Source organism: Lepidochelys kempii, chromosome 15, assembly GCF_965140285.1.
Source record: "Lepidochelys kempii isolate rLepKem1 chromosome 15, rLepKem1.hap1, whole genome shotgun sequence".
Classification (NCBI taxonomy): domain Eukaryota; kingdom Metazoa; phylum Chordata; order Testudines; family Cheloniidae; genus Lepidochelys; species Lepidochelys kempii.
Genome location: NC_136394.1, coordinates 9439704 through 9467071, shown reverse-complemented (window position 1 = coordinate 9467071; position 27368 = coordinate 9439704). Strand labels below are relative to the sequence as shown.

The 27368-nt window shown below is 51.9% G+C and overlaps 2 protein-coding genes across 3 annotated transcripts in view; one reads left to right on the top strand and one right to left on the bottom strand.

The window, feature by feature from the left end:
- The window catches only part of WSB2 (WD repeat and SOCS box containing 2), a 20336-nt gene extending 8839 nt beyond the window's left edge, over positions 1 to 11497 (top strand). The window contains exons 3-9 of one of the 2 annotated variants that reach the window (XM_073313437.2): positions 855 to 1090; positions 3032 to 3169; positions 4513 to 4613; positions 5283 to 5455; positions 6115 to 6228; positions 7518 to 7625; positions 8911 to 11497. In XM_073313437.2, the coding sequence (XP_073169538.2) occupies positions 855 to 1090; positions 3032 to 3169; positions 4513 to 4613; positions 5283 to 5455; positions 6115 to 6228; positions 7518 to 7625; positions 8911 to 9073 (1033 nt within the window). In that variant the 3' untranslated portion in view covers positions 9074 to 11497. The remainder of the gene's footprint in view (positions 1 to 854; positions 1091 to 3031; positions 3170 to 4512; positions 4614 to 5282; positions 5456 to 6114; positions 6229 to 7517; positions 7626 to 8910) is intronic. The other variant, XM_073313438.2, reaches the window with a different exon arrangement.
- On the bottom strand, positions 9233 to 27368 carry RFC5 (replication factor C subunit 5). Its single transcript, XM_073313439.2, has 11 exons — positions 27221 to 27368; positions 25078 to 25142; positions 19698 to 19834; positions 19061 to 19140; positions 17981 to 18054; positions 17217 to 17376; positions 15546 to 15627; positions 14185 to 14314; positions 13501 to 13578; positions 12840 to 12894; positions 9233 to 12482 (listed from the first exon to the last, which is right to left on the bottom strand). Exons 1-11 carry the CDS (start codon positions 27274 to 27276, stop codon positions 12386 to 12388), a joined length of 1014 nt encoding a protein of 337 aa, XP_073169540.1. The 5' UTR covers positions 27277 to 27368; the 3' UTR covers positions 9233 to 12385.

Here is a 27368-nt window from a genome sequence, read left to right as displayed (position 1 = left end):
CTGGGAGATCTGGTTTCAAGTTGGCACCCCTCCCTACACTGACGGCCTGGCAAGGGCACCTCTCTACCCATGGTACTTGTCTGGCCCCCATCCCGTAGTACCTGAGCACCGCACCTCACCTGTGTGGCAGGGCAGTGCTATTGTCCCCTGCTGCAGATGGGCAACTGAGGTACACAGGCTAAGTGACTCACCCAAGATCACATGGAGTCTGCGGCAGAGCAGGAAACTGAATGCAGGTCTCCTGAGTCCCAGGCCAGTGAATCCCTGGCCCTTCCTTCCTCTTCCCGTATGGCTTTCATTCAGCTGTCCTATGCACCTGCTAAGTTAAGGAGCCAAGTTAATGACCCCAAGCTGAGCTATGTGCCCCTGTTACGGGCAGGAAGGCAGCCCCGTGGTTGGTCTGTTTGGGGAGAGTGAGTAGATCCGGATAGGACAAGAATTTTAGAAGAGTAAGCAGCGACATGCTTTGAACTGTAAAAGCAGCTGTGCTGGAGTGGTCCGAGTTGTCAAAGCTTGTCTGTAATCAGCTCTGCTGAGGCCTTCTAGAGGATCAGCTCCACCTAGGGCCAGACACACAGAAAAAGCCCTGGTTTGACCAGACAGCTTCCTCTGGTTTCAGGCAGGGCAAACGACATTGGTTTAAACTGTGTCTTCACCTGCCTACGCTAGGGAGCTTGCTCCTGAGTCTGGCCACCGCTAGCTGAAATCCCCGGTGCAGACACAGCCCCTGAGCCACGCCTACCTAGCCGCGTGCAGTAGGCTCTAGTTCCCCTAGAGTGAATTAGGGTGGGTGGGGGAGGACGAGGCAGCACCTGCAGCTGCTGTAGGACCCGACAATCCTCTGCTCTCTGCAGAAGCTGCAAAGCCTCTGAACGCAAGAACCGTGGCGTCAAAGCCGACGTGAAAGGCGGAGGGGGCGCGAAGGAGAAGACGCTGGAATGTGGCCAGATTGTGTGGGGGCTGGCCTTCAGCTCCTGGCCTCCGTATGGCGATAAGGAGCAGGACGGCCTGCCGGCTCCGGGTCGGTCCTGTCTGATCCTTGCCACGGGACTCAATGACGGGCAGATTAAAGTCTGGGAGGTGCAAACAGGTGAGTGTGTGTGTGCGGGGGTTGGGGTGGCTTAAATCTGTTGGATTAATCCAGCTCCTGAGGAGAAGGATAGGGGCATCACTTCGTCCTGCAGTAGCCCTGCACTCGCTGTATCCCGGAGGGGGCTAGACAGTCTCTGCCTGCCTCTCCCCCTTCTCCACCACCCATGGAGTTTTTCTGGGCCCCTGAGCATGTTGGACTATAAGGTGGATAGAAAGCTGGCTAGATCATCGGGCTCAATGGGTAGTGATAATGGCTCCATGTCTAGTTGGCAGCTGGTATCAAGTGGAGTGCCCCAAGGGTCGGTCCTGAGGCCAGTTTTGTTCAATATCTTCATTAATGTTCTGGAGGATGGCATGGACTGCACCCTCAGCAAGTTTGCAGATGACACTAAGCTGGGAGGAGTGGTAGATATGCTGGAGGGTAGGGATAGGATACAGAGGGACCTAGATAAATTAGAGGATTGGGCCTAAAGAAATCTGATGAGGTTCAACAAGGACAAGTGTAGAGTCCTGCACTTAGGACGGAAGAACCCCATGCACCGCTACAGACTAGGGACCGAGTGGGTAGGCAGCAGAGCTGCAGAAAAGGACCTAGGGGTTACAGTGGACGAGAAGCTGGATATGCGTCAACAGTGTGCCCTTGTTGCCAAGAAAGCCAATGGTATTTTGGGATGTATAAGTTGGAGCATTGCCAGCAGATCGAGGGACGTGATCGTTCCCCTCTATTCGACATTAGTGAGGCTTCATCTGGAGTTACCTTGTCCAGTTTTGGGCCCCACACTACAAAAAGGATGTGGAAAAATTGAAAAGCATCCAGTGGAGGGCAACAAAAATTATTAGGGGGCTGGAGCACATGACTTATGAGGAGAGGCTGAGGGAACTGGGATTGTTTAGTCTGCAGAAGAGAAGAATGAGCGGGGATTTGATAGATGCTTTCAGCCACCTGAAAGGGGGTTCCAAAGAGGAAGACTCTAGACTGTTCTCAGTGGTACCAGATGACAGAACGAGGAGTAATGGTCTCAAGTTGCAGTGGGGGAGGTTTAGGTTGGATATTAGGAAAACCTTTTTCACGAGGAGGGTGGTGAAACACTGGAATGCGTTACCTAGGGAGGTGGTGGAATCTCCTTTCTTAGAAGTTTTTAAGGTCAGGCTTGACAAAGCCCTAGCTGGGATGATTTAGTTGGTGTTGGTCCTGCTTTGGGCAGGGGGTTGGACTAGATGACCTCCTGAGGTCCCTTCCAACCCTGATATTCTATGATTCCTAGTATTCCCCAGCTCTGATTCTCACATTGCAGCTCCTCTCCGATCCGAGCGGGCCTGGCCTGGCCCAGTGTGCCCCTTGAACCTGTCAGTGCTGCTTCTAAATCATCTGGCAGCAGCCATTCCAAACCTTCCCTCCCAGCCTCTGCTTGCGTGAGGAAGTAGGAGAGCTAGCCATGGCTGTGGTGGGTGGGTCACTGAGCCTGCCTTCTCTGTTACCACTACGGGTCCCTTTCTCCTTCTGGGCAGCAGATCAGAACTACAGCGGCCACTCCCTGCCAGTGGGGATGGCCTGGGGGCAGAGGAGACAGGCAGGTTGGGACTCCTGCCCATTCTCCCACAGGAGTAGCCAGTAACATTGACGTTCTGTGAACTTGACATTTTGCCCACCGTCTCGCTTCCTGGTAGCGTGGGACAGGCTGCGTACATAATCCTTAGGGCAATAGGAGTTTGCTGGTGGCTAACGAAACTCTGCCCCGTGTTTGACTACATCCCTCGCCAGCTTTCGCAATGCCCTCGAAGCTGGAAAGTGCAGCTGGCAGCGAGGGATGTGTGTCCCTGGAGCTGCCCTGACGAGCACGTCTGTCCAACGCAGGCGGCGTTCCTGCAGGCGAGGCGAGACACGCTTGTGTCTGTGCCCATGGTGAGACCGTACTGAGCTGTGTGCTCGTGTCTGCAGGGCGCTTGCTTTTCAGTCTCTCCGGGCACCTGGACGTCGTGAGGGACCTGAGCTTCGCTCCCAATGGAAGCCTGATTCTAGTCTCTGCATCCCGGGACAAGACCCTCCGCATCTGGGACCTGAGCAGAGATGGTACGAGTAAGTGCACACGTCCCCGGGGGGTGTTCAGGTGGTGGGCCTCAGACTCTCAGGTCGTTACGAGTAAGGCTACGATTTGGTCACGGCAGTCACGGATTCCGTGACTTTACCGGACCTCTGTGACTTCTTTGGCTTCAGCTGTCAGTGGCTTGTGGCGGGGGCTGTGGCCGGAGCTGCGTGCCCTGCCCTGCCCTGTGGCCGGGGCTGCAGAGGGGGCAGTGCGCCCCCCTTAAGGCTTCCCAGGGCCGTGCGCCTGTGGCTGGGGTTGGAGCCTGGACTGTGTGCCCCAGCCCCGCAGCTGCGGCTAGCTCTGGAGCAGGTGCTGTGCACACCCCTCCCCCACCCCGTGGCTGCAGCCACTGGAGCCATGGCTGTACCCCCTCCATGGTGGGGTGGCTCGGCCTGTCAATCCCCCCACCATGGGACTCTAGCTATCATTCCTCTCCCCCACCTAGCCCTGCCCCCCCGGTTATTTTTTGTAAAGTCACAGGCTCCTGTGAATTTTTGTTTATTACCCGTGGCCTGTCCCTGGCTTTTACTAAAAATAACCATAGCAAACTCTTAGCTTTATTTATGAGCCCTTGTGCTACACTGGTATCGTCCAGAGGAGGGGCTCTGCTCTGCTTGGATGCCAGCAGGACTTTGCTGTCAGAGGTCCGCGCCCCCATTATGAAGGCGCTGAGCAGTTCGATCCCAGCTCATTGAAAGCACTTTGAACCTAACTCTGTGGAGACTCAAGGGAGCCAGGATCGAACACGCTGAGTTACCGTAGCACAAGTGAGCAGCAAGTGGAGCGAACTCCTGTTTTCCCCCTGCGTGGGTGAGGGATGCCCAGCATGTTAGGAATGCTGGAGGCTGACTGAGGGCATGTCTGCTCTGCAATCCAGGGCGTGGGTCTGGCTTGAGCAGACCTGCCCGAGCTAGCTAGCTTCGCTCTAGGTAGCATGGGTGCCAGAGCAACAGAGCTTCAGCACGGGCTGTGCCAGCCCCCCTGGAACCGTGGGTAATTACTTGCGTGGCTAGCCTGTGCCAAGCTCCATGCAGCCGCGGCTCCGCTACTCCGGTACCCAAGCTAGCTAGATTAAAGCTAGCTTGGGTATGTCTACACAAGCCACAGTCGCACCCGTGATTGCAGTGTAGACACTCCCTGAGAATAAACCCAATGCAGCAGAGAGAGCGTCCGCATGGGGAAATCTATCGGATCTAATCTAGTCTGAGACACCCCACTTCCTTACTTGGAAGGCTGGCTTCAGAGAGAGCAGGTGGAAGTAGGAATGAGCCCTCCAGCTCTCCCTGTCTCTGGACTGGAGGCTCTTCTCACAAACTGTTACTGCCATCCCCAGGTAAGCAGGTCCAGGTGCTGTCTGGCCACACGCAGTGGGTGTACTGCTGCTCCATCTCCCCTGACTGCAGCATGCTCTGCTCTGCGGCTGGAGAGAAATCGGTGAGTCTTGCCTATTATTGGCGGGGAGGGAGCGTGGTTTCATTTCTTGCCCGTTCAGCTGTCGGAGAGCCCACCTGCTCCTCCGTAGTGCAGACAAGCTGGCTTAGTGGTGTGTGCTGGCCCTCAGGTCAGCTCTTGTGAATGGACCGGCCTTGTTTTTATGCCCCTGATTGTTACCCATCTTGCTCTTCTGCCATCCCAGCCCTTCTCCCTGATGCACTGGTGGTTCTGTTCCATGGACTGGTCAGCAGGGGTCACCCTTGTGCATTGTACCCCTGTCCCATCCCTCACAGTATCTGCCCTTTGTCTTTCCCAGGTGCGGTATCCTGTCCTCCCCCACTCCACGGTGCTAGAGTCCCACAGAGTCCAAAGCCTCGTCCTCTTCGCTGTGTCTCACGCCCAGGGCTGCTGCTTGCTCAGCCCATGGGGGATGAGGGGAAGGGGCGGGCTGAGCCGAGAGCTGGTGTGCGTCAGAGTGGTGATGCCCGCATGAGCAGTGCCTATTTCCCCCCCGCCCCCCGGTGTCTCAGGAGCGAACGCTTGGCTGGTGATGTCCCATGAGGGATGATAAGAGAGATCCTTCTCTCCCTAGCATTCCCAGTCAAGGGGCTGCTCCCCTCCCATGAGCTGAAATTGTAACCCTCCCCCTGTGCACTCCCCCCCCCCCAGGCCTTCCTGTGGAGCATGTGCTCCTACACCCTCATCAGGAAACTGGAAGGGCACCAGAGCAGCGTGGTGTCATGCGACTTCTCCCCCGACTCTGCTCTGCTGGTCACCGCCTCCTACGACACCTGTGTGATCATGTGGGACCCCTACACAGGGGAGCAGCTGAGAACGCTTCGGTAAGGAGGGTGGCCCCGGGAGCTTTCTGGGCATCAAGCGAGCACAGGGGTATTGGGGAGAGGGAGCGCTGGCGGAGAGCACGTCTGAGGGTGCTCCGGTATTTGAAGCTACTTGGCCTAGGGGCTCCTGCACGCTGCTAGCTGCATTCCCCCTGCTGTGCATATCGGTCTGTGCCGCTCCTCCCCAGGAGGGAGAAGAAGGTAAACGAATGGCCCTTTCCCATACACGAGGGTAGGTGGCTGCCTGTTACTGCTTTGTGTTGCTCTCACAGCATGGGAGGGAAGAGATGGCCCCAGCACTTTCCCCGTGGTGCATTGGAGTCTGTGATGAGTGCCTGGCCCTAGCCCCCCCACTGCTAGCACTGGGGCACTTTCCTTCCCAGTTTTTAAAGAGCAGCCCGGGGACTGGGCAGCTCTCGCCATGGAAGGACACGCAGTCTGTGGCATGCTCGCGGCCAGGGAAATGCACGTTTCACAGTGACACCTGTGAACTGTGCTCCAATACCAGTGACGAGGACTCTCGGAACGCAGGAGCTCTGATTTACCATGTGTCCATCCCCCCAACAACACCCCCCCCCCCCAGCAGCCGTACGGGCCAGGGCTCCAGTGTAGCTCAAATGGACGTGGTGAGTGAGCTCTTCCTTTTCCCTCCTGCTTAGCCACGTGCCGCTGCCCCCGGCATTGGACTATGGCAGTGACATCCATGCCAGCTCCCTGAGGTCCGTGTGCTTCTCTCCGGAAGGCTTGTATCTTGCTACAGTGGCAGATGACAGGTGAGGGACTTGGTATCTTATGGCTGCCTACTGCAGGGTCTCTGCCAGAGCAGTTAAGATGAGCTGCAGAGCTCTTCTCGGCTTCTGGTCCTCAGCTTTCCAGCAGGGACCTCTGCCTTTTGAAGCTGGCTGCTTCTGCCAGTGCCGGGGCTTTCAGAGCAGCATGACTTGACTCTGGTCTTGGTTTGATGTGTCTTTGGGACCTTGTTCGTTTGTCCTGACACCACAGCTGCCGGGGGCTGTAGACTGCCCATCACAGGTAGTTGTGTGTAACTCCTCTTTGGACATGGCTGCCTGGTTGCCATGGTGACAAGGCCTAAAAGTAGGATGAGCAGGTAAACCGCTGGCTCAGGTGTGTATGCCAGTGCCCTACCCAAGAGGGGGGTTGATGGGTGTCGCCACCATCACCTTCCCAAGACCAGTGTCTTGTTGGGCTACACGCCATGAAGCACTAACAGCATCCTGACTTGCCATAAATTAAGTTCTGCTGCCTCTACCCCCCTGGTGCTGTCAGCTGCCTTGGAAATCTGGGGGGGAACCTAGAGAGGATTCCTTGCAGATCGAGAGCCTATTGTGGGCTAAAATCAGGACTGTAACTTCTTGCTACTGCTTTTTGTCCAGTGTCTGTCCACTGTACAGGCAAACTCCCCAGCTCCTTGTCCCAAGGGGCTTTGCAAGGTTCTGTGTGCTTTTACAGAACCATTCTTTTTGCATGTCGGGGTTGGTGACCCTGGGAATGTCCCTGTGGAGATGGGGCTAACCCTGCTGTTGAATCATCAGCCAGATTACCGTCTGAGCCAGGTCAAGCTGGCAAGGGTGGTGTGTGTTGGTCCTTTTGTCCCAGCTGGTGCTGGTATCTCTATTACTTTTTTTGTCTGGGAGAAGGGTTAGGTAAATGGAAGTTCTCAGAAGCGGAAACCTCTTCCATCCACCCAGTTCGCTTATGGGCCACGGTCACAGTCAAGATACTGGGCAAGGTGGGCCATGGTCTGACCCAGCATGGCTGCTCTTCTACGTTCTTATGACCTTGAGCCAAGTCGCTTTATCTCTGCCTCAGTTTAAGCCCCTCTAAAATGGGTATAATGCCTGCCGCACAGTGGAGTCATGAAGCTGAAGTAGCCTTGTAAATTGCTTGGAGGCCTATGGATGAAATTTTCTTTAGAAATGTGTGTGCTTATTTTAACTTTGACGGCTGAGAATTTATTTTAGCTGATGCAGTTGGAGTAGCTAGTGCCACTTAGGTTTGTAAACTCCAGGGCCATCATCGTGCTTTTCTTTCTCTCCTTTAGACTCCTGAGGATCTGGGATTTGGAATTAAGAACTCCAGTGGCATTTGCACCCATGACCAATGGCCTGTGCTGTGTCTACTTCCCACACGGCGGGTTTATTGCCACAGGGTGTGTATGTTCTGTGCCAGCCCGTGGGACGTGCTCTGCCGAGAGCACACTCTGTTTGCGCTAAGTTTGGGGTGAGGGAGGCGGGGGAATGGGACTCCACCTTAACCTGAAATGGCTGCTGTTGTCTCAAAAGTGGGCATCCTCAGGCCCGGTCTCCGCTATAGGCTTCTGCCAGCACACAGCTGGGCTACACCCCTGACCGACACAGCTGCGCTGGCAGAAGTCCGAGCGTAGATGCTAGAGCAGCCCTTCTATCAGTAGAAGGTGCTTTGCTCCTGGGGGGTGGGGGTGTTTGACCATACCAGTACAAAGCACAGGGCTGCTGGTATAGCTGTGTCCACACTAGCACCTAGCTGGTGTTTTACAACACGATTCCTATACTGGAGTAGGGCTCCAAGTGTGGACATGACCTTGGTGCCAGGAAAGAGCGATGTTGAAAAATCCTGTGCTTGGAGCATTGTCTTCCCTCCCAATTCCCTACTCACCAAGCTTGGTTGGGTTCCTGCCTTATTCTTCCATCTCAGCTAGCAGCCCCCCTGTGCGTGTCCTGTCCCCCCCCCCGGGACTCTAGGGTTCAGCAGTGAGCTGGGATGTTGCAGTCAGCCTTTCTCCTGTGTGTCTGCAGCAGCCTCTGCCGGAACACACCGTGACAGTCCAGCTTTCTCAACCAGGCATGAGAGGCCTTGAGTGCGAGGTTTCTCTGGAGTGTGCAGGATGGGCTCTCATGAAGTCATCCCAGTCAGGGGTGGGGAAAAGGGGTGCGAGTGAGAGCCTGTGGTCTCCCATGGAGAGGAAAATCTGCAAGGAGGTTGCAAGCGCGTGGTCCGTGATTGATGACTATCCACTTCCTAAAAGCCCCGTGAGGGCAGCTTTTTCTTTCCTCCCCATGCAGGAGCGGGGTCAGGGCCACAGTCGCCAACTTTCACAATAAGCCAAAAATCAAGCTCATCCCATTTCAAAACAAGCCAATCCCTAAGAACCCCAACACTCTGTGACTGGCCCCCCCGGCATGCAGTCTGGGACTGTGGGGGGCCCTCTGTACATCCCTGACTCTCTCCCCCCTGGCCCCTGCTCGCTGGGAGCTGATTTAAAAAAAAAAAAAAAAAAAAAAGCTGCTACAAGCCAAAACCTAGCCAAGAGGGGAGTTGGATTAAGCCAAAAACAAGCCCAATTTCTGCTTTCCCCCCACTCCCGGGTTTGGCATGTCTGGTCAGGGCACACATGCTGTTTGTTCAGATGCTGAGCTGCGTGGATGCTAACCTTTATCCTTGGTCTCTTGTTGCAGGACAAGAGATGGCCATGTCCAGTTCTGGAGTGCCCCCAAGGTCCTCTCATCACTTAAGCACTTGTGCCGTAAAGCTCTCCGCACCTTCCTAACAACGTACCAGGTGCTAGCACTACCCATTCCCAAGAAAATGAAAGAGTTCCTCACCTACAGGACCTTTTAAACCCTGTGTAGTACATGGGGTCCAAAGAAACCTGGAGGTGGCTGGCTTCCTTCCTTCCGAGCTTTGTTCTGGAACGGAGGAGCAGCTGGGGTTATAAAATGGTCACAAAGACCCACTATGTGCTATGGTTCTAGTGCAAGAAGGATTTCTGTTCCTCTGTTTGAGGCGTATCTTTGACCATGTAGGTTATTTTAATAAGAGAACCCAGCAAAAACATGCAGTGGGCTAGTTGATTGAGCTTTGAATTTGTTAGAACTCAATTCTCAGACAAGGAGGGGCAAGAGTTCTATGCAAGTGATTTATCCATTCAAGCAATGGCTGTGCAGGGCGTTGGATTCGGAAGGGCCCTGCCAACAGCAACGCAAGCTTCAATTCTCTCTCGGTGCTTTCACGTCAAGTGCAATTGCTGAACATTGTGTGTTAAAAGCTAGAGGGCTCTGAGAAGCCGCCTTCACTGGTATGGCAATCCAAACTCAAACCGGCACTTTCATGAATGGGAAACTGTGTCCCCTAGTTGAATTACTAAATGAGGCAGTGGCTTTCATGTTTATTACTTTCTTTGGCCTGGTTCCAAGATGGCTGAACCTGAACAAGTCTCTGTGTTGTGGGCAAAGACTTCAAAATAAAAGGTTTGTTTCCCCCTTTTGAAGAGTTAGAGATGCTCTTCCTAGAGCCATTTTTTGGGTGACAAAAGTACACGGCCCTGAGGGAGACCCAAATGTTCAGTTGCAGGGGCCTGGTGTGGAGTGAAAGATCCCCTTAATACTAGTGTGGCTGCCAGAATGAAATTGGCTTAATCAGCCCACTTGGCAGAAACACAAGTACTTGTGGTTTGGTTATGTGGTGTAAGGCAGATGTCTCCTGTGTGTGTAATGGAAAGATGAACACCTTAAGGACAGTGACTGGGGGTCAGGACGTGCTCTGCACCAAGCCAGCTGCTGGTCTGGTTTTGTGAAAATGATTTCAACTTTGGGCAGCTTTTTAATTTGTATCCCCCTGGCATACACTAATTGTGACAGAGCCTGGCTAGTTGGCATTATGGGGGAGGCCAAGCATGAACTTGTTAAATTTGCAAATGTGTGTGTGTGTCGGGGGGAGGGAAGGGGCAGATTTAATAACAACCACTAACTACCAGAACTGATTTGTTCACTTATTTTGACAAGTCTCATTGGATAATTCACTAATGTACTATCCCAGTAAATGTTCTGTGGCCCTGTTTTTAAGAATGGTGAATTCTTGGCACTATAGTCACTTCTTACACTTGGCAGAGAGACAGCAGCTGACAGGGCTCTATTGTCCTGTTCTTGTGCTGCTTGCTCACTTTCTCTCCAGCCAAAGTACTGCTTTTTGGAGTCTAATTTCCAGGGAGTTTTCCAGGCAGGGCTAATGACTCATGTGTACTGTATCAAAGAGGGGTGTGTGAGAGAAGCCGTCTCTCATACACCTGTTTCATTTGGGCTAGTTTCTGGCAGCAGTAACAGTACATGCTTTGTCATAATTGCTCCAGTCCCCCTTTTTATAATTACCCATGTATATACTGCCGTGCAACTGGAAGGGCTGTAAGCTACTTCAGAACACATGGCCATGACTGACAGGACAGGCTAACAACTTCCCCTTTTTAGAAAGATTAAATGTGGAATCTAGCCTAAAGAGACTAAGCTTTTAATATCCTTAAATCTTGCAAAAATACCCCCAAACCTTAAGTGCCACTGGACTTTCTGTTAAGGAGCACAAGTGACAGTATGGGTTAATTGGAAGACTGCTTGCTGTCCACACCATGCTGCTGTAATAGTAAAACAAAGGGGAAAGTGCCCCCTTTGAGTGGCGCGCCTCAGATTGGGTGAAGCTAGGTCTGATCCAGCGAACCTAAAACCAATGTGTTCAAGTTCTGAACAAGAGCTCATTAAAAGATCACAGCAGCAAAAGGAGCCCTTTCTCTAATGCTGGGAGCAAGGGTAGTGGGGGGAGGGAGCGTTGTCCCTTTAAACTAGCAGTTTTCTTGAAGATAGATCTTGGCCAGCAACTCTGAGCCCCATATGTGCACTGAACCTGTCTAGCAGAAAGGGGTGGTGAAATCCCCATCTGCACTGAAGAGCAGTCTCAACAAACCAGCCACTTGTTATACCTCAGTACCACAGCTGACCACCTCAGCAGCACCATGGGTACATGGAGCATCGCTCTCTAAGCTAGTAGAATGACTGGACCCTATCACTCACAGCTCTTCAATTGTGAATTTCTTCTGCATTGTATGTAAAGAGCATCCTGGGACACAGATGGGCCCAGTCGAGCATCCTGATTGATGAAGTTGAAGATGGCCTTAATTTTTACTTGACCACGATCTGTAGTATTGCTGTCATGTACACAGGAGCCGGAGATGTTTTTACAAACTTCAAGAGGCAAAATAAATGTTTCCCTTTCCTACAACTGATTACTAGTATGTCGTCATTCCTAGGCTGTAACTACACTAACCTACTGCAATTTAGGACGGCAGGCCTGAAGCACCTACTGTAAAGCCAGTTTACAGAATGTAGGGTATTGATTAAATCAAGAGACCCCTGTATTCTGCACTGGGTAATGGTACACCATCTCTGTTTAAGTAGATCCTTCTGAGACCAGTTTAGGCTTCCTGTGAAATTGTGTCATGGGAAACCTCATTTAAAGTCTCAGATAAGGGGAAAGCTCCAGCACCCTCTGCTATACACAATTCTGCCCCTAAAGTTCCTGCAGGCTAGATGGGTCAAATCTGCTGCTGCTGTAGGAGTGCCGTTCCATTAGTCAGGGAAAGTTAGATATTTAGACTGATGGTGAATTTTGACCAAAGTCTCCCAGTAGAAGCTGCTACAAGTAAGAGCTGGAACAGTGCTAAATATCAGCTCCCAGTAAATGAAAAGAGCTTGCAGCCTTAAAACCCAGCAACAGCCAGCTTCAGCTACACACTGTGTGCCACAAAGTCAACCCCTTCCTTGGGTGTAAGGGAAGAGATGAACCTACCTTACTTCCTTTCAAAGGTGTATTTCATGCTGCAGTGTATACACAGACAGTGCTCAGAAGTTGTCCATCGCCTCACACTTTGCTGCAAAGGGCTAAATTCTGCCCTCAAATGCTTGTGCTGAGTTTCTCTTAAGTCAGGAGCAATGAGGTGCATGTATCTGAAGGCCAAATTTGTCCCCTACATTAGAAGCCCCCTATACTGATAATATAGTGGATAAGGAACTGCAGAAGCCACTGGACTCGTGTGTTCAGACAAGGACATTCTTCTTTTTTACTTCTTCATGGGAGGGTGTAAACTGTGTTCGCAGGAAGCCACTGGACCTAAGCCTCAGCTACGATCAAGTCCCTGGTAACCTGAAAAGCAGCAATAAGGGAGCTTAGCTGAATCTTCTCGCTTGTCCCTGCAGCCAGTCTGTGCCTAAGACAGAAGAAAAGCATAAATGTAAATACTCCATTTGGCCAGACCCTACGCTGCAGGTATTGCTGGGTCTGTCCCAGCACAAGCTGGGCAAGATGTGGGTTTTACAATTAAAACAAAAACAAACAAACAAAAACCCCCCATGGATTTCATGGCAATAGCTTCTGGAAATATACAATTTGTGCTAAAACACATGCAGGGGCCACTGAAGAGAGTGGGCGCAGTCCTGTGGTGAACCAGGGGTGCAGCATTAACAATAAATTTCCCACCGGAGGGGTTCAGACAGGCCAATCATCAGCAGCTTGAAGATAACTGTTAGTGGAGAAAAGGCAGCAGGGCAAGCAAAGGAATACTCACTCGATGTCTGCCATTTTGATCAGTAGCTGGATTCGGACAGAAGGTGGGAAGTCAACTAGGGAGTGAGATGAAGACAGGTTAAGTAAATGTGGCGTTTTAAAAAAAGAGTCAAGCCATGTAAGGCTCCTACATGGACCTGCTCCACCCTGAGAGGAAGAATGGCTATTTGAAACAGTAACTGAAGATGGCTGCATAGCCCTGTGTTAGCTCTGCTTAGGGAGACAGCAGTAGCAGCCCATCTCTCCCGCACCCAAAACACATGCTGCTAATAGCCAATGTGTCACAGCCATAAAGACCGTGCGCCACAAAGCGAAACAAGGCGGGTCAGACAGTGCTGAACAGGAAGTAAAAAAATCCAAGCTGAGCTATTGCTCTGCAGCCAGCTCCATGCCAGTTCTTTCCCCACCTCTGGCCCATTGCAGTCTAACCAGTGAATGGAACCATGTACGGTGAGGAGTTACCCGTGGGGCTTCCTCTTCCCATAGCACAGACACAGTCTTCCTTTGTTACAGCCTCACCCAGGGTCCCCAGACCGTAGCCCGGCCCCAGAGGGATTAGTTGCCTATGGGTTAATGAGGAACACCATCTGCAAGCTACTTTGGTGGATATGCATGTTAGGACAGGGTGACCACGTGTTGTGGTGGCCGCCCAGGAGTATTACCTCGGTGCACAAACAAGTGGATCTGTGTCAGGATGTCATGCAGAGCCAAACCCTTCAGTGTCTTCAGCTCCAGGATTTCTGAGGAGAGAGTCAAGGGATTTTCTTGCACAGAATTCCAAAGCCTAGGAGTAGATGCCACCAAAACAAGGGATTCCTGTCCCCCCCGTTTACTGGATCCTTGGTGGGGTGAGCAACATACCAACTGGCACTCTTGTTGGCAAACATATAGGATCCAATCATGTGTGATGCCGCATGCCCTCAGCTCTGAATCTACAGCTGTGTGGGAGCAGGATCAGGCACTAAGCTCCCTGGCAGCGGTGCACAGTGCTGGGGGGCTGGAAATGAAAGGAGCTGGATCACATCAGCCCACAGGACAGCAACACCCAGAGCTTCACCATGCAGGGAGAGTGGCACTAATGCTGATCACCGGGAACCAGTGTCCCACTGGGAAGCACCACTCCCCGTGAGAGAAGGTGAGATGTAATTGTACCAGCTGGGGATGCTATAGAGATTTACATGAGTTACTTGCGTGGCCAAGTGTCTTATAATGCAAAAGCCTCCCTTTTCCATTAGCGCTATTGGTGAAAGAGGCCACGTGATGCCATCCCATCACCACCATGTTAGTCGGACAGCCCGTCTCACTCGCCCCTCAGGGCGGCGTAAGGAGGATGATCAAAAGGATACTTTTATAGGCAGTGGTGAAGTCCTGGTTCAGCATCCAGTCGAGAGTGTTGGCAATGTCAGACTTCAGGGGATGCCCCGTGCATGTGTACACAGTGTCCTCCGTCACCTTCCCAAAGGCCATGGTAGTGCTCTGCCAGGAGAGGAGGAGAGGTTAGAGGGCAGCTCTGGCCGGTGTGCATCAGCATCGGACCTTTCGGGTACGTCAACACGGGGATAAAAGACCCGCGGCATGGCCACGGCTGACTCAGGCTCCTGGGGTTTGGCCTGTGGGGCTAAAGACTGCTGTGTGGACCTTCAGGCTCAGGCTGGAGCCCAAGCTCTGGGACCCTTCCCCCTCGCAGGGTCTCAGGCTCCACCCAAGTGTCTACGCAGAAATTTTTCAGCCCCAGAGCCCAAGCCCAGCCAAGCCGGGCCAGTCACGTGTTGTTTATCCCCGTGTGGATGAACCCTCTGTGACTAGAACTGCTTTTCCCTCCCCTTAGCCCTGCAGGACCCATGCACCATGGAAGACCAAGCCGGATCCTGTTCTCCTTTGTGCATCATCAACAGAAACTGCTCTAAGTGCACAGATATCACCCATTATAAATCTAGGCTAGGCAACGGGGGCTGTGCGGGTGTCACTGGGCCCGTAAGAACCCAGAGACCGTGTTTTAGGAAGGAAGGACTCTGAGCTTGCGGTGAGTTGCAAGGAAGGTAGTTGGGGGAGCCGTTCTGCTTGTCATCTGAACCAGTCACTAAGAGGCAGACATGGAACCCCACCCACGGTGCCATTTCACAGTCGCTTCAGTACCAGGAGTGAAGAGGAATCTGCCGTGGTCTCTCTCCCACCCCTCCAAAGACAGTCTGTGCAATCAGTAACCGAACAGACTAACTTCCCCACCCGCCTTCCCTGTATACCATCTGCTGCTGCTGCAGCATTACTCAGCCACTTGCCAATGGTCCTCAGCCAGCGCTGGTTCCCCACAAGTCACTGCAGCACTTCAGGGATGCTGTGGGGAGAAGGGCTGAGGGTTCTGGCGGGCTCTGTGGCTGGAATACCATCTCTACCTGGCTTCTCCTGCTGCAGCCAGTCTCGAAGGAGACCCTGGGCTGGAGCCGAGCCAAGGAAGCGCACGCTGGGAAGCCTAGGCCCGCAGTGCACTCTTGCCTACAAATACCATCTGCAATGCTGAGTAAGTGGAGGAAGAGCTCCTGAATCTCTCCCTTAACCATGGGGATGAGGATGTTGCATGTGACCAACGGGTCTGACTCCCTGTGAACCATTCCACGCACGTGTCAAGGGAGGAGACGTCCCTCTGGCCATTACACAAGTGGCACCGTTGCCATTCTGAAATCAGCAATGCGGATACATAGGACTGTACCTGCAAAATATTCAGAGCTCTGCGCATGTCGCCGCTGGAGAGGGTCACCAGCGCTTTCATCCCATCTTCACTCACGTCAGCCCTGAAAGAGACAGATTTCAGGATGCACAGCAGGGGCCCTGAGCCCTGGAGAATTGCTGAGTCACAGAACAGCCACCATGGGACACCCCAATATTTGAACAGTCCTAATAATGTCACAAAGCAATGTACGGACATGGCACCGTGACAGGTTTGGGGCCCTCTGTCTCTATGCAAAATGGTATCTTTGCTTCACTCCTCTTCCCGGCTGCCAGGAGCAAAGACGACAGATCCTGACACCTCAGGATCATTTGTTCAGGCCGAATTAGACTGACAGACCGTCCATCCCCATGTGAGCAGGCAGCATGGGGACTGCTCTGCCAACTGTATTGCCTGGAGCGGGGCTGTGCAAGACAACCTTCAGTCAGCCCAGCAGACTCCAAGAGGTGTATGCAGGGCATGGAAAGAGCCATGAGGCTCTGGAGGCAGAAAGCAGGTATTCCCAGGGGAGAGGCCTAGTGAAGTAGAGGTGAATTTGCTGAGCCAAAGAGAAGCACTGGCTAGAAGCAGGTGTGCAATATCTGCCCCAGCGACAAGCTTCCAGCACACATGGCACTCATGCCTCACCTACAATACACCTGCTAGTCCTGTGGCCAATCACGTCAAAAGGTTCATATAAAAAAACCCAATACTTGGGACTAGGTTGAGCTCAGACTTGTTTCACTTGCTACCCAGCTCTTCAGAAGTTAAACACCAGCCCACAACTCTGCTATGCCACCATGGTTTTAACCACAAACCATGGCTGGTTCCATTTGTCTTAAAGAGCAGTTATACTCAGACAAGGAACTCTGAAGGGACACCCCCTTCTCTCCCAGGGCACAAACCCCCTGGGTGGGCACACAGGCAGATCTTTAGTATGAAAAGTAAGGAGCCAACGCAGCTGTAAGAGAGGGAGTGAGCTGGTTTCCCCTCTGCCTTGACCATTATTAACACAGTAATTAAGCTCTAATTAGAGCCTGGTTTTGCTGTGTTGCACCTGGGCAGGCCCACAGTCAGTGGAGGTGCTATTAGGGCAGAATCTGGCCCTGCAGAACCTTCATTGGTGGGGATGAGGGTAAGAAGAAAATCCAGCTCAAGTTCACACAGCTGACAACCAGTAGAGGGGACCTGAGCAAGTTTGCTCTGGAAAACCACAAACAAATAGGACTCCAGGAGGCCTCTCCTCTTTTCAGTCACTTTTCAGCCCTACATTTGCATTTGAAGCTCCAAAGCAGCTTAAGGAAGGGACCTGCTCAGAGACAGAGCCCCCAAGGACCTGCAGGCATCTCTAGCTGCCAAAGGTTGAAGGGAATTGATTTTGAACGGAACAAAAGAAGAGACAGAGGAAAACTACAGTTCCCTGCAGGGGGAGAAGTGTGTGGAGGAAACTGGAGAGAAGGAAAAAGCCAGCTGTTACTTCCAGAGGTAAGAGGAGGATTTAGGAGAGCCAAGAGAAATTGGGGAGGGAGGATTTATGGAAAGCGGTGAGGACACCTGTGATTGCATGAACAAAGGCAAGAGGCAGCTGAATAGGTCAGATGCTCCCTCGATGCAAAACTCCATTTCCATTTTGTTTTGTCTCCCCTCCCTTCCCCAACAATGTTTTTTACTCACATCTCTTCCTTAATGACATGCTGCAGTCTGGGGACCATGAGTTCTGGAGTCAGGGGGCCAAACCGGAACCTTGTGCATCTGGACTGCAAGGCAGGGATGATCTTGGAGAGGTAGTTACAGATCAGGCAAAACCTGGTGTTCTCGGTGAATTTCTCAATCACTGCAAAGGGGGGAGGAGGGGAAGGGAACTGCCAATCAGAACTTGCACCAGCCTGTGTTTGTGCAGTCAGAAGAGAGTTAGCGAACACACGTAGCATGAAATAGCTTGGAATTCCTGGAGCTAGAGTTTCACCTCCCAGAAGGCTTGACTCAAGCCCTTTATCCTTCCTTCCAAAGAAGGAGTTCCAGGAATTTACTGTGCGTGGCCCCTTTGGTCAAGACCTGGAACACCGAGCCCATGTCGTTATCATGAAGATACCATCCAGATTCCTCCTCTCTCAGCTGCCTTCAGGAGTTAACGTATATTGCTCCTTTCATCCCAAAGCATGGTACCGATGGATATACGCAAACGCACACACGCCACTTCAGCATGGGAGATGCAGTCACTGGAGTGTTAGGCAACAGCTACCTTGCCTACAACACTGCTACACACGCTGTCGTGTCCCATGCGCAGCGTTACTACTCGCTTGCTTGGAAAAAGCCTGAGTAGACAATTTGCTCAGGGTGGGAGGCAAAACTGCATGAAATCACAGCTGGGCCCTGTCTCAACAAGTTACCCTGCGCACCACCGCACCCTTATCTGTCACAAGCCGAATGCCACTCACCTCGCCGTAGGGCATTCTGGGCATCCTGGGTCATTGCATCTGCTTCATCCAGGATCACAAGCTTAAAACCTTTCCTAATGGAAAGAGAGGGGATGGCTGCTTCAGTCATTCCTGCCTGCAGCAGGTTCCCTGCCTCAGCACTCGAGCTGGAGGAAGCCCATGGAGTTGAGCCAAGCTTGGCCCTGGGAGATTTAGAGCTTGGAGAGACCCAATCCTACCAAAGCATTAACTCCTCCTTATACCCATCCCTTTTTTGGCTGACATCCAGTATTTCAAGCCATTGCTCCCAAATGATTCACACCATTTCACCCCAGACTCATGTACCCTTTACATACCCAGAATCCTCTATCTTCTCTCCCTTCCGCAGCACTGTCCACATACGGCCGATAAACAGACATTTCCAGAAGTGGCCATTGAGTGTTGGTGCCCAGCTCGACACACCCAAGGGCCTGACTGCCAGAGTTGCTGAGCTCCTGCAGCTCTCGTGACTTTGGGAGTTGATGTTCAGCATCTCTGATAATCTGGCCCAGGATGGGGCCCCGGAAAAGCAAGGCACTGCATGTCAGGGGCCACTTCTGAGTATGTTGGGCCTTGATTCCATTCATCTTTTAGTCCGTTCCCTCCACACTCTCATCCCAGATGCTCATCTCAGCACTCTCCCCCATCTTCCTATAGTAAAGCGCCCAAAAGAGAATACCAGACTGGAGCTGTGGGGACACGCTCCTCCCCTGTGTGTTACAATACCCCCCAGAGACTGCAATAACTTTCTTACTTATCTTCCTGAATACTCTTATTTCCTCCTCCCCTATCATGCAGACAATACTTTCCACACATCTCCTGTCCAGTCACTACCTACCCCACCCTGTAACTGTGTGTAACAGGTGGTTAGAAAGCATGTGCTTCCCCCCAAAAACTGACCATCCCCTTTTAAGCCAAGAGCGGTATTTCAATGTCATACTTTACATTCTGTGGACTCCTTGTGACTTGGTGCAGGTCAGGGAGGAGAAAGGGGCAAAGCATAGATAAAGGGAGAAACCACCTCTTGGGAGGCGAGGGATACCAACATGTCATGGCACTTACTTAAAGATTGTCCTTGTGCTAGCAAAGCTCAGGATGGGTCCTCTGACAACATCAATTCCTCTGTCATCCGAAGCATTCAGCTAGAGAGAGGGGGAGGGAGATGGCATTATTAATGCATCTTTGCACAGGAAGAGCTTGTCTACACCTGAAAGTTGCACTGGTGACACACTACGGTGGGGATTTAGATTTAGTTAATCTGGTGGAAGCCACTGTATGGACACTTATTCTGGTTGAAGAGCAGCTTAAGTTTACCGAGATCTACTGATGAAAAGTGCTACATATGAGCTATGTGTTGCTATTATTGTTAACAAGAATAATTGGGACAGGTTTAAACTAAATGGACATAAGCCTCTCAAACTAAAATAAGACACAGTGACTTATACTGGTCTAACTTAAACCAGGTCAATTTCCTTGGGTACACCAGGCCTAAGACTGCAGCGTATATGCAGGTCTCGATATCTAGAGAGGCAAAGGGAAACTGATCTTTAGCAGTGTTTGTTTATGGAGAAGCAGCACTCCAGGATGCTAACTAACCCTGGCTAGCCCTTCACTATACCGGGAGCAGAGTTATGGGAGTTGGAAAGTACCACCTTCAAATGAACAAGAGCGCCGGGGCCAGCAGGACATTGTGATTTACCTCTAAAACCATGGCATTGAATTCCTTGTCTTTATAGAGCTGTTTAGCACAGGCCAGAATTGTGGAGGTCTTGCCAGTGCCAGGTGGTCCATAGAGGAGAAGGTGAGGCAGACGATCTTCGCTGATGAACTTCTGAACTGATGAGAGATGGGTTAGAGGGTGAGGAAAAGAAGAGGCCCTTCTAATTAGATACTAAGTGAGCAGCTGTTGGTCTTCCTGCTCTTAGATTTAGGGGGCTAACCTGTAGCATCCCCTGCATGCTGAACTCCAGGAGCACTTGTGCTGTACTGCCAGATGCCTTCAGAGTGCAGCACATGCTCACTAGACCATTTTGAGAAGGGCACATTTGAAACAAGGTTTTTTTTTGGGGGGGCAGCTCAAAAATGCTTAAAAGTCCAGCTTGGTTTTGACACAGTAATCTAGTTTAGAGGTGTGCCCTTTGCTCCAAAGCATTTCATCAGCTATCTAGAGTCCCCTTGCATGACAGCCACCCATGGAATGTAGGGTTCATGAAGCCACAGAGGAGGTGGGAAGAGGAAACTGTGGCTTAGAATATCCTTGCCCTTACAAACAGTGCCATAGGATCTTAAGTGTCCACACAGTGCAGAGGAGGAAAACTTATCTGTGCTTACCTGAAAGTTTCTTTTCTTTGAGTAGAAAGAGCCACAAATCTCTTACAATGGGTACTTCAGCCTGCCTGCCTGCAGCTTGGAGGCAGAACTAAAGCAGGCAGCCATTAGCAGTAGGAAAATGCCTCACACCCTGAAGTTCCCTCTAGCTCAGTGGTTCTCAACCAGGGGTATACATACCGCTGGGGGTACGCAGAGGTCTTCCAGGGAGTACATCAACTCATCTAGATATTTGCCTAGTTCTACAAACGTCTATGTAAAAAGCACTAGTGAAGTAAGTACAAACTAATATTTCATACAAGGACTCATTTATACTGCTCTATAGAAGTACAATAGTTATATTTCAATTGATTTATTTTATAATTATAGTAAAAATGAGAAAGTCAGCAATTTTTCGGTAACAGGGTGCTGTGACACTTGTATTTTTTATGTCTGATTTTGTAAGCAAGTAGTTTAAGTGAGGTGAAACATGGGGGTACGCAAAACAAGTCAAACTCTTGACACTAAACTGGGGGGAGTGGTAGATACGCTGGAGGGTAGGGATAGGATACAGAGGGACCTAGACAAATTAGAGGATTGGGCCAAAAGAAATCTGATGAGGTTCAACAAGGACAAGTGCAGAGTCCTGCACTTAGGACGGAAGAATCCCATGCACCGCTATAGACTAGGAACCGCATGGCTCGGCAGCAGTTCTGCAGAAAAGGACCTAGGGGTTACAGTGTACGAGAAGCTGGATATGAGTCAATGTGCCGTTGTTGCCAAGAAAGCCAATGGCATTTTGGGATGTATAAGTCGGGGCATTGCCAACAGATCGAGGGACGTGATCGTTCCCCTCTATTCGACATTGGTGAGGCCTGATCTGGAGTACTGTGTCCAGTTTTGGGCCCCACACCACAAGAAGGATGTGGAAAAATTGGGAAACGTCCAGCAGAGGGCAACAAAAATGATTAGGGGACTGGAACACATGACTTATGAGGAGAGGCTGGGGGAACTGGGATTGTTTAGTCTGCGGAAGAGAAGAATGAGGGGGGATTTGATAGCTGCTTTCAACTACCTGAAGAGGGGTTCCAAAGAGGATGGATCTAGACTGTTCTCAGTGGTAGCGGATGACAGAACAAGAAGGAATGGTCTCAAGTTGTAGCAGGGGAGGTTTAGGTTGGATATTAGGAAACACTTTTTCACGAGGAGGGTGGTGCAGCACTGGAATGGGTTACCTAGGGAGGTGGTGGAATCTTCTTCCTTAGAAGTTTTTAAGGCCCGGCTTGACAAAGCCCTGGCTGGGATGATTTAGTTGGGGATTAGTCCTGCTTTGAACAGGGGGTTGGACTAGATGACCACCTGAGATCCTTCCAACCCTGATATTCTATGATTCTGTGAAAGGGGTACAGTAGATTGGAAAGGTTGAGAGCTACTGCTCTAGCTAACGACTTCCACAGCTGGGATAATTCCATTCTACTTTCCTAAATTACAGATTGTGTTAAATATTGATCAAAAAGCACAACAATTTCTCGTACTGCAGAGCATGGGGATAACCTCCCCTAATGAAATAAACCTGAATCTTTGGGTGTCAATTTCCATCTCTGTTCTGGATGACCATTTGTCTCCAGGGTGTGCTGGATCTGTGGATCCTATTACTCAAAGAAAGGAGATTTTCAGGTAGAGTGAAAATAAATGTCCCTATTCTTCACCATACTAAGGTCCCCAGCTTCATTACAACGGGGCTTTCATGCAGCATGGCTCTGGGGGCGGGGAGGGGGGAAACAGGATCATCTAAACAGATAGTTGTCTCCACGCCTCAGTGCCCTTCCCCTGGGCACTGAGGCGTGGAGACAACGTCTGCCAAAAAAAAAAAAAAAAGGTATTGGCTAATGAACAGATGACCGATACGTAGTATTTGGTGAAAGTATGCACTGATGGCCATTTAGTCACCTTGCAGCTCTCAATACAAGAGAGGAGACTTCTCTGCCCTGAGATTGTCCATGCCCCTCGCAGACAGGTGTTTGATAATTGACAGAAGGAAGAATAGTTCTTGAATTCGCTTTGGGAATGAATACTGACACAGTCGTGAGGACTCCCGGTCTGAATTCTAAATACAGTACTGGGTCTCATCTGAGAGCACTCCCATGGCCTTAAACAATGGACTTCACCTACTTAAGCAAGCTTCATTTGTCGACATCTTACTAGGACCCAACTGATCATCACTTCCTCCAAGGATCCCTTTTTAACCTGTCTGGTGCTGGTTGGGGGATTGGATTTGGCAACAGCAGCCCTCCTCTGTGAGGCAGAGACAGAGGAAGGTCCCACGCTAGGGTAATCAGACCTAAAAGCCATCGCCTCCTCAGCCAGAAAGACAAACAGTCCCACTGCTGCTCTCCCAAAGTGGTGGGAAAGGCGAGAGACATTGTCCAGCTTTAAATATGCCATTCACTACCTCACAGCTGGGGTCTTGACACACGTGGAGGCCACAGGGTGCTTTGCTGCTGTTTCCACATACAAAGTGGTCAGTCACCAGCCCACCAACCTGACTTAAAAACGAGCAAGGATATTTCTGGCTGGAAAGTCCAGTTTGCTTAATCCAACCACTGTCACATAAATCTTGGAGTTGCTCTCAGGCAAGAGAGAGCAGCTACTGACCTCCCCTTGGCACATGAAGTCAGGCGTGCTGGAACAATTTTTATAGGAGGAGAGCTAAGAGCCATTGACCCAAACTGTAAACCCCGTAGATAATGGAAACCACTTCAAGCTAGGAGGTGCAGCAGCACTCCACGCTCCCCTAGTTCCAGCACCTATGCCCGAGGTTTGTTCCAGCTGCCACTTGCAAAGTGGTATCAGGACCCCTTCAGCTTGCCACATGACCTGTACTACTCTCCTCAGCATCCAGCCAGAGCCAGGACTGTCAATCTACTGGTTTGAGGACTCTAACTAGTCTGAGCTTCCCAGGATCTCCCACGCGAACATGAAGAGAGTTGGGAATAGATCTGCCCAAGCGCCAGATTCAATGCCAAAGGCCCCTATTACCTGTAAGAAACAGACTGGTGTCCTGCTCTCCGTGACAGGGAGGTAGGCTCTGACATTTTGAGGCCGAGAGGCCAATACTCCCCCTACCATCCGCCAGGTCACACTGCCTGTGACAGCAGGTGGAGGGGGTCAGATGACATGTCATTTTATTATTATTTATTTTTGTTGTGGGGCTGATGCCACCCGAGAGCTTCCCTGCCCAGGGGAGGGGGCTGAGGTGACACCAGCCTGGGCGTGGCTGCCCGCAAAGGGCCTGTCTAGTGAGACCACCATTCCTTCCTGTTTAAAAAAAAAAATCTCCCCCAGTTCAAAGTGCTGAGTCCCGCACCAGCAGGGAAGGCGACTGCGTTCGCCTCTGTAGTGACTGGTGCACACAGGGGAACCCTCAGGCCTCCTAAAACGGAGGCCAAAGGAGCTAGAATGTAGTAAATGGTGCGGCAAAGAGGCCCCTTCCTGCTTGTTTGTTCTTCCACCGCAAGGCTGCTCTCCCTCTCATCGAGCCGCTTGGCCCCGAAGCTGGCTATACCAATCCCGACGGCCTCTTTTCCTTCCTGGGACAGGGGGCTGAGACGGCCCCAGCCGGACTGGGCTGTGAGGGGGGAAAACTGTGCTCTGCCCACACAGCTGGCCAAGCTCCCCACCACAGCTCTCGATGAGAGGAGTGAAGCAGGACCCACAGGCCTTGCCTTTTGCCTCTTCTCCGCCTAGCTCACTTCCGGAAACCTGCCAGGGCAGCAGCGACTATAAACACCGCAGAGGGGAAAAAGAGCTGAGGGGACAATCTCCCCAGGAGCAAAAACACAGCCCTAGGATGTGGCTGGGTATAAGAGAGAAATTAATTAGCAGTCATGTGAGCCAGAAATCTGAAGGGGGGAAGATGGGCGTGTTCCTCAGGAAAGCTCTGCAGCTGGGTGGTCTGGCCAAGCTGCTCCTTGCTGGGGAGGCAGATAAAATCAGGGGGAATTTCAGGGCATTCCCCAACTGCCAGTTGACAGACAGGTCTAGTTCTTCCCCCAAGCAGGCTGAGGTACTCACTGTAATGGATCAGTGGCCCCTAGCACCAAGAAGAAAGGATGATGACAAAAAACAAACTGCATGGAACTCAAGACTGTAGAGCTGGATAGACTCTCCAGGAAGAGGCATGTTAGTTTACAACAGTTATGCTGAAAGGCTGATAAGGATACAACAGGAGGCAGAAGGGCATCCAGTAAAGGGTGCAATGAGGACCCCCTTAACAGGTTAATTCTAAGCAACTGTGACACCTTCCACCTCTCTCTGCAATTTCGTACGGCTCATTATAGCATCTAGGTCCCCTCCCATATAAAAGAATCAAAGCATTTCCCCTAAAAAGGTTCATGCATGCCCAAAAAGGGTTTATTAGGAGAGACCCATGTTAAAATAATGGCAACACATCACTGATCGGATGTGATTCGATTTAACAGGCTTCTGTAAGCTTGCCACCAATTATAAAGATGTTTGTTTCCACAGCGAAAGAGAAGCTGCATTATCTAGCGGCTGGCACGTAATGTGGAGCCAGGACTCCTGGGTTCAACTACCAACTCTACCACTGACTTTGTCAGTGACCCCAGGCAAATCATACCACCTTTGCCTCAGCTGCATTATCTGTAAAATGGGAATTATAGTTGTCTACCTCAAAGATATCACGGGAACTCATGTCTGCAAAGGGCATAGAGAAGTTCAGATGAAAAATGGTGGCAGTATTAAATACTCACTGGTGCTCAGAATGTCCTGATGAGAAATTAGGTCACTCAGTGTCTGAGGACGATATTTTTCCACCCTAGAGATAAAGATATTTTAATATAAATGCAGATGAAGAGCTGAAACTTCAGGCATTTCACAAGTGTTGAAACCAGGTGTTCCAGGCATGAAATTTCTCTTTGTTCCCTTCCCAGTGCTGGACAACAACCCACAAGGCTAGATTAACACTCACCTTCAGTCTACTCTGTATTTGGAACGGTGTGCTGACATCAAAACCTAGTCCCCTGGTTCCGGTTACAGTTCAGAGGGGTCTGTTTTCTGAATCTAGTCTAAGATGGCAAAAAACTTCACAAAAAGAGCTAAGCTTGTAATTTTTCTTTCCAAATCCTGGAAGGGGTAGGCTCTGGCATTATCAAATCCAAACCCCAGCTGAATCCTAACACACAGAGCCCAGTCCAAGCACCACCTCATCCCAGCTGAGGACTTTTTAAGTAGGATTACTGCTGCAGTTCCCTCTTAAGTTTGGAAGCCAAGTGACTCTTTTGGCATCTACAGTATCTTTAAATACTCCAAAGGTTTGTCTTGCCCTATACATTTAGAAAAACCCTTGCATAAACCAGTTGCAGTGACATCACTTTATAGATGCTGCAAGAAGCACACAAGTTTAGGGACTAGATCCAATCCCATGCTTTTAACTGCAAGATACTATGCAAGTTCTAGGTCTTCACACTGGCCTTTACAGGGGATTGATTGGAGGTGGGCAGAGGAGATGCTGGAGGCAGCTTGAGCTGGGAGTTGCAGTATGGTCCCACCCCAAAAGAGCAGGTAAGGTGTGTTCTTGTGTGGCCGAGTACAGGACTGGTAGGACACCCTGCTTTATTATTTTTTTTAAACAAATGTTTTGTATTGAGCTTAGAGTGGACCAGGCCGAGTGAATGCAGAACTAGGGAGCCACCAAAGCAGGGTAGCCTTATTTCTATGGATCCCAAGGGTACTGGCTTTGGACAAATTGCCCCCGATACAGAAATCCATTTCCCATGCCAGGAGAAAAATGGCATTTGAAGCCATAGAAGACTTTATTGTTGATTTACCCAAGTGATCTCCCAGATGAGGTCCATGGAGAGGGCAGGCTACTCCAGCTCAGACCAGGCGAGCAAACCAGCTGGTCCCAACTTAGACAAACTAAGTGCCTGAGATCGATTCTGCTTCCCCAGCATCTCCTCTTCCCGCCCCTCGGGAAGGAATGGCTCTCTCAGCTGGACGCTGAGCGTAGGGCACAGGGAGTGGGTTTTGACAAAGGGGGAGGGGGGCACGCTCAGCTTCCCAGCCCCACTGACCCCTGCAAGAGGCCTTACAACCCTGCACTCCGGGGAGAGAGGCTCGTGACACTGCACAACCCCTTGCAGGGAGCAAAAGTTATTCTGACCTCAGGAACTGCTGCTTCCCTGTGGCTCACCCCATGCAAGGCTCCATTACAGAGCTGCTGCCTCCAGCCAGGGGCAAGAGGGAGAAGCGTGCTGGCTTTGAGCGATGCCCTCCGTGCAGACACCGCCGAGAGGACAGCTGCCCCACATCTCCCAGGCCCGCTCCTGCATGCGGCGGGGGGGTGGGGCTGGCTCCCCCCCCGCAGCTGGGGGGGAGCGGAGGGCCCCGATCCCCGCACACCCCAGGCCCGCTCCTGCATGCGGCGGGGGGGTGGGGCTGGCTCCCCCCCGCAGCTGGGGGGGAGCGGAGGGCCCCGATCCCCGCACACCCCAGGCCCGCTCCTGCATGCGGCGGGGGGGTGGGGCTGGCTCCCCCCCCGCAGCTGGGGGGGAGCGGAGGGCCCCGATCCCCGCACACCCCAGGCCCGCTCCTGCATGCGGCGGGGGGGTGGGGCTGGCTCCCCCCCCGCAGCTGGGGGGGAGCGGAGGGCCCCGATCCCCGCACACCCCAGGCCCGCTCCTGCATGCGGCGGGGGGGTGGGGCTGGCTCCCCCCCCGCAGCTGGGGGGGAGCGGAGGGCCCCGATCCCCGCACACCCCAGGCCCGCTCCTGCATGCGGCGGGGGGCTGGTCTCAGCCGCCCCACGGACCCCAGGCCGGTGGCTGCGGGGGCTGGATCCCCGCTGCCGCATGCAGCCGGAGGGGCCCGATCCCAGGCGCGGCGCCTCCCCTACCATGGCAGGTTCCTGCTCCGGCCGGCCGGCGGCGGCTTGGGGGCTGCAGGCTCCATGGGGCCGGGCCGGGCCGCGCCTCCGGGGCGCGCGGAGCAGCAGCAGCAGCAGCCGCGGAGTCCGCCCGGCTCGCGCTCAAACCGCTCCCGGC

What these genes read in the sequence shown, in the direction of transcription:
- RFC5 (XM_073313439.2), bottom strand. Translation starts at nt 27,276, where the DNA reads ATGGAGCCTGCAGCCCCCAAGCCGCCGCCGGCCGGCCGGAGCAGGAAC. An exon ending in CGGAGCAGGAACCTGCCATG is followed by an intron (nt 25,143 to 27,220) that starts GTAGGGGAGGCG and finishes CTTTATCTCTAG; the next exon opens with GGTGGAAAAATATCGTCCTC. An exon ending in TCAATGCCATGGTTTTAGAG is followed by an intron (nt 19,141 to 19,697) that starts GTAAATCACAAT and finishes CCCTCTCTCTAG; the next exon opens with CTGAATGCTTCGGATGACAG.